The sequence below is a fragment of the Zonotrichia albicollis genome, chromosome 4, assembly GCF_047830755.1.
Source record: "Zonotrichia albicollis isolate bZonAlb1 chromosome 4, bZonAlb1.hap1, whole genome shotgun sequence".
In the NCBI taxonomy this organism is placed as follows: domain Eukaryota; kingdom Metazoa; phylum Chordata; class Aves; order Passeriformes; family Passerellidae; genus Zonotrichia; species Zonotrichia albicollis.
The window spans coordinates 61,870,960-61,876,959 of NC_133822.1; the positions used below are offsets into that span (position 1 = coordinate 61,870,960).

General features: G+C 35.6%; 1 protein-coding gene across 7 annotated transcripts in view; it reads left to right on the top strand.

The window, feature by feature from the left end:
* The window catches only part of PTPRZ1 (protein tyrosine phosphatase receptor type Z1), a 131,363-nt gene extending 125,363 nt beyond the window's left edge, over window positions 1-6,000 (top strand). For all 7 annotated transcript variants that reach the window (XM_014275906.3, XM_005481948.4, XM_014275907.3 and 4 more), the window contains 8 exons: window positions 531-677; window positions 1,252-1,345; window positions 1,595-1,668; window positions 2,636-2,764; window positions 3,182-3,328; window positions 3,630-3,772; window positions 4,327-4,462; window positions 4,965-6,000. In XM_014275906.3, coding sequence (XP_014131381.2) covers window positions 531-677; window positions 1,252-1,345; window positions 1,595-1,668; window positions 2,636-2,764; window positions 3,182-3,328; window positions 3,630-3,772; window positions 4,327-4,462; window positions 4,965-5,105 — 1,011 coding nt within the window. In that variant the 3' untranslated portion in view covers window positions 5,106-6,000. The remainder of the gene's footprint in view (window positions 1-530; window positions 678-1,251; window positions 1,346-1,594; window positions 1,669-2,635; window positions 2,765-3,181; window positions 3,329-3,629; window positions 3,773-4,326; window positions 4,463-4,964) is intronic.

The window sequence follows — 6,000 nt, forward strand, 5'->3', positions numbered from 1 at the left end:
GAAGATTATATATAGAATATTGAAAGACCAAGAAAAAACAATAAGGGCAACAGCAGGGCATTTGAAAGTCTATTTCAGGTTTCAAGAACAGGTGGTTAGATTCCCCAGTGCCTTTCAATAGAAAAAAAAAAAAGTTAATCAACAGCTAGGGCACTTGTTCCAAAGGATGTGAGAGAGAAAATAGAGAATAGCAGTAGGAACCAGGGGTAGGACTGGCTTGAAAATTTTCCTCAAGGCCGTGCTTGCATTTTTACCTCTATTCTGTTAACATAAGATATCACAGGTAGTGAGGATTTGGTATTAAATCGTACATATATAGATGTGTATGTATGTATTGCAAGTGTAATTGTCAATTGTGCTTGTAATGTGTGTACTGCCACTGCAGAGGGACAGCCTTCGCAATAGGGGAACACATTTGAGAAAAACCCTGTGAAAAAATACTGACCACATCAGAAGTGGCAGCTTAACCAGAGGAACCCAGGGGAATCTGAAAGTCATGAGAGCTCAGATGTTTGGTTGTGTTTTCCTAGGAGCAGTACATTTTCATTCATGATGCCTTGGTGGAAGCGATACTCAGTAAAGAAACAGAAGTCCCTGAGACTCACATTCATGCCTACGTTAATGCTCTCTTGATACCTGGACCAACAGGAAAGACCAGGCTGGAGAAACAATTCAAGGTGAGCTCTCTGAGACAACAGTGTGAAAATCTTTGGGTTTGTAAACCTCAATGACTTAAAAGCAGGTATCTCAACACAACTTTCATCAGCTTCCTCTACCTAAAATTGAACTGCTGAGCGTAAATTAAGATTAAATTTATGAAATTAATGCAGTCAATTGGGACAGAATTATTGGCATACTCTTTAACAAGGAATCTACCAAAAAAAATCCACAGAAATGAGGTCATGAGAAATAGGACAGTAAGGAGGTTTTGGAAAATTTAATTACATGCCTTTGCAGGTAGATCTCAGAGGTAAAACAGCAGTCTGGAAAGATACCATTCTGGCAGATATGTCAGACTTCACCTTAAAAGATATGGTTATGGATCTAGGATTCAAGAATAATTCTAACTGCTAAGAACAGTGAAGAAAAAATATTCTGGTGATGTGTTAAGTAGTTTAGGCAGATAATTAGATAACTAAAGTTTAGAGAGACAACAAACCTGCAATATAGGCACTCTTCTGTTTAATGCAGCTTATGAAGGAATGGCTTTTCTGCAGTTACCTGACCTTTTTTTTAACTTCATTGTTTCAGTTACTGAGCCAGTCTAACACACAGCAGTGTGATTATTCAACTGCACTCAAACAGTGTAACAGAGAAAAGAACCGAACCTCATCTATCATTCCTGGTAAGCTTCTTCAAATCCTCAACAAGAACTGAAGACATCTGCATTAGTCTGGAGCAATGTTCTGTAGAGAACGTTACAGCGAAGAAGTGAATTATGAATTTCACATAGAAAAACAAAATAGATGGCTGGATAGCACTTTGTCCCAATTGATGGAGCCCAGTGTTATAATTACTGTGAGATGTGAGATAATTGCTATAATATTATAAGAGTCATTGTAACATGCTTGTGAATTCATAACTTTTTTTACAGTGGAAAGATCTAGAGTGGGTATCTCATCACTGTCTGGTGAAGGCACAGACTACATCAATGCTTCCTATATTATGGTGAGTAAATATATTGGTGAAAAACAATGAACAGCTGTTTTCAGAGCTGCCATTTGGCTGATTTAGGGTGGCACAGTCCTGATTTTGAAAGCTCCTTTCTTCCATTATCACTCTCCCTGAAAGAGTTACTTCCCCCAGGAAATACTCATACCATAACTACTGGCTTTAAGTTTGGTTAAGTGCATTGCATTTTAACAGTCTGTAGAAAGCGAAATCACATCATAGTTTTAAAAATTGGTAAAGCTAAATTCTTTATGGAAAGATTTTTTTGAGACGAACTAAAAGTCTCAATGTGTTAAGTAGCAAGTTAGTTTTTAATGGCTTTATTGTGGTTTGTCTTCCTACCTGCTCATCTTACAGTGCTTTTGCAGCTGGCATAGCCTAAGATACCACAGTTCACCAGCTTTCCATTATCTTTTTGCTCTGTGGGTTTTCTTCAACTCTTTCCCCCTTCAATAGCTGAGAGGGTAAATGCCTCCTGGACAGGCAGGAAAGAGATGGCAAATCTCTGGGCTGTGATCTTTTAGGTGCATTACTGCATAGGAACTCTCTTTCATGGTGAGAGATTGACCTGAGATATCTGTACAAAATATCTTGCTTGGGAATTTTGCAGATCTTTCAAGAATTCTTTTATTTGGTCAGGTATTCAGTTCTTCTGGAATTATGGATAATATACTTTTATTCTGAGTTGGCTGTTTGAGTCTCCTCTGATGTCTTTCTTCCTTTTTTTAATATTTTTTTAAGTTTTAAAAATGTTTTCAATGTAGTTAAATCTATCCTTTTCACACAGAAAATATTTCAGTGGAATTTTAATATTTTTCTACTATTTGCAGGGAGCCAACAAAGGAGCAAGTTTGCAATGCATTTTCTAGATTCTTGTTCTGTCCACTAGAAGCTTCCTTTAAGCATTAATACTTGGGCAGCAATTCCAAATCTGTCTTTTTTTTTTTTTTTTTTTTTTTTGCAGGGTTATTATCAAAGTAATGAATTCATTATTACTCAGCATCCCTTACTACAGACTATCAAGGATTTCTGGAGAATGATATGGGACCATAATGCCCAATTAATAGTCATGCTTCCTGATAGCCAGAATATGGTGAGTTCTGTGGCTGATTGTTATGAGTTTATGTATGAATTTTATTGGCGTTACCATTTTGAAATATGCAGGATATGAGAAAATGTCTTGGATTCTGCAAAAAAACAGTTAAAATTAATAATACCAAGCTAAGTGTAAAATCTCAAAGTCATCTAGCAGAAATCTAGAAATCTTTGTCTAGACAGATTGTGATTGGAATGAAAACATATTGAATCAGTCCTCTACAATTTATATAAGGAGGCAAACAGCAGTGTTTGTTTCAGTGTTATCCCACTGAAAATTTGATTTGTCAATTTAAATCTAGATGGCTGGATTTAATATATATATGACACATTATTTATTATGTTGGATTTTGTATTTTAAGAGCTTAACATTATTTACCTTTATGACTCCAATTTTGTTTTTTTTTTCCTGGAGGCTGAAGATGAATTTGTGTACTGGCCAAACAAAGATGAGCCTATAAACTGTGAGAGTTTCAAAGTCACTATGATTGCTGAGGAACACAAGTGTCTGTCTAACGAGGAGAAGCTCATAATCCAAGACTTTATTTTAGAAGCTACACAGGTAACAGCCATAAACATATAACTCAGGACTTGATTTTTTAAAGGTAATGCCCACATTTTTTACATTTTCAATGCTAAATTACTGATAAAATATCCATGTTCTAGAAACATCTATGGAGGGAGTAATGTCTATAAGGCAGTATGATGACATGATGAATAGAGTGGTCCAACCTCCACAGCAGTGAGGTTCTGCCTCTGGAGGCTGGAGCTGGAACAAGGTGAAGGAAAAGAATAAAGAAAGTCAATCTTTTACAAAATTGATTTATGGGTTTTTTTGTTTGTTTGTTTTTTTAATCATTTAGGATGACTATGTACTTGAAGTGAGGCATTTTCAGTGCCCAAAATGGCCAAATCCTGATAGTCCCATTAGTAAAACTTTTGAACTGATCAGCATCATCAAAGAGGAAGCTTCCAACCGTGATGGGCCCATGATTGTGCATGATGAGTAAGAACTGCATTCTTCTGTTTGCTTCCATGTTTTTCTGTAGAAGCATCCTTTCACTGCCTGAAAGCAGCTGAAACAAGGCACAAAGTCTGCACTGAACAGTAGTGGTGATGCCTCTGTTCCAGCTGCATCAACAAGAGAACCAGTTTTATTTTATCATACTTCATTTCAGTTTTATCATTTTGATACTCTAAATGGTTATGGAAGTCAGTTAATATTTCATTGCCTTTTACTGAAAGGCTTAACTATTTAGATGAGGCACCATACCGTTCTCCAGCTGTTCAATAATGGCAAAAAATAACAAAATGTTGAAACGCTGAAGGACCCAAAGCATTTGGTTATTAGAGAGTTGAAAAGAAATAACTCTAAGAAGTTGTAGCCAGGTGCTGTGAAAGTTTTTTAAGCTAGTGCTGGGCAGACTTGTTTCAGATATTGTAAATACCACATGACAGAGATTCATCTTACCATTTTGCCCCAGAATTTTTATTTTTTTCCAGCTATAAAACCTGACCCAGTTTCTAAAGTTTTGTTTTGTTTTGTTTTACTTTACAAAGGCATGGAGGGGTGACAGCAGGCACTTTCTGTGCATTAACAACTCTGATGCATCAACTGGAAAATGAGAATTCAGTGGATGTTTACCATGTAGCAAAGATGATAAATCTGATGAGGCCTGGAATCTTTACAGACATTGTAAGTAATAAGCAAAATGTGCACTTTTTTTACCCCGTGTGTGACATTAGATCTTAGGGCAACATTACTGAAGAATTTTGCATCTTAGTTTCTGCATGAATTAATCAAAACTGTTGCCCAGAGGTGGTGTAGAAAAAGAAATCTTCCTGGAAAGAATTCAGATGACAAAAAATTGAGAAAAAAGCCAACAGACAAATAGTAACTCTAATTCTGCCCCCAAATTTGCGATTGACTTCAACAAGGATCCGAGTCAGCATATAATATTTCTTTTAAAATACAGTTTTCTCCCCTACCTTTACTGTGCCCCCTATTGCTGTGCTTTACATTGTGTACAGGGGGAGCCATTAGTCAGAAAATAATCAAGCTGCTAAGTAACACAAAAAGTTCTGGAGCACAGTGCATTTACAGCCTGACACATCAGCTGTTAATTAATATTGAGCAACAGTGCCACAAAATAACCATTTGTGCCAACATCCTGAGTGTGTCCTCTTTTCTCCTCCAGGAGCAGTACCAGTTTCTGTACAAAGCTATTCTCAGCCTTGTCAGCACAAGACAAGAAGAAAACCCTTCAGCATCTATGGACAGTAATGGCTCAGCTTTACCTGATGGAAACGCAGCTGAAAGTTTAGAATCCTTAGTTTAATTAGCACATCAAATCAAGCATACACATCACTGCACCACAACAATCACACCTGGAGTTTACCATTATTATTTTCAGTTTTATACTTTGGGTGGGGAAAATCTGTCCAGTCACTATATAAATAATCAGACCCCAACCGTTGCTCAAACCAAGTAATTTCTGTTATCTACAACTTTACTGTGGAACTTTTATCATTAACAATGTGTGCCTTTTCTTGAAAGATTTCTTGTAATACATGGTTACATTTGGGCTAACTTGATTGACTTTTACAGTGTTTCTAATAATTGAATTGTGGTATGTTTTTTCAGTATTAGGTTTTTTGATTTATCTGGCTTTACTTTTAACTTAAAATTTCCATATTTATAGATGTTAGGGAATCCTCAATTACAAACACGTCATGGGTTTAGTACTTGGTTTATTCGCTGTATTTATAACAATTTACATTTGCTAGAAATGCAACTTTTAATATAGTAGAATGTAAATAAGATACTGTTCTACATAACATTCAACATTTTAAGACTTCAATTAGACATTTAGAATAGCAATCTGATACTTACTGTAAATACTGCTACTTCTGTAGTGATCCATGGACCAAATTTATATTTATAATTGTAGATTTTTATATTTTACTACAGAGTCAGTTTTCTAGTTCTGTGTAATTGCCTTGTTAAAATGATGTAGTCAGTATGTTTTTACTTTAACAAAGTCTTCTGATATATAATTGTGCATCTTAAGCAATTTACCTTCATATAGCTGCATGTGATTTTAACTTTTTGTGGGAACTAGAAATCATATGTTTTGAAATGAAAACTTTTTATGAGACTAACACTGTACTTGGCATTGTTAAATTGTTTTTACCCTGGTATTGCAAAAATAAATATAAATATTCCAGTCTGTG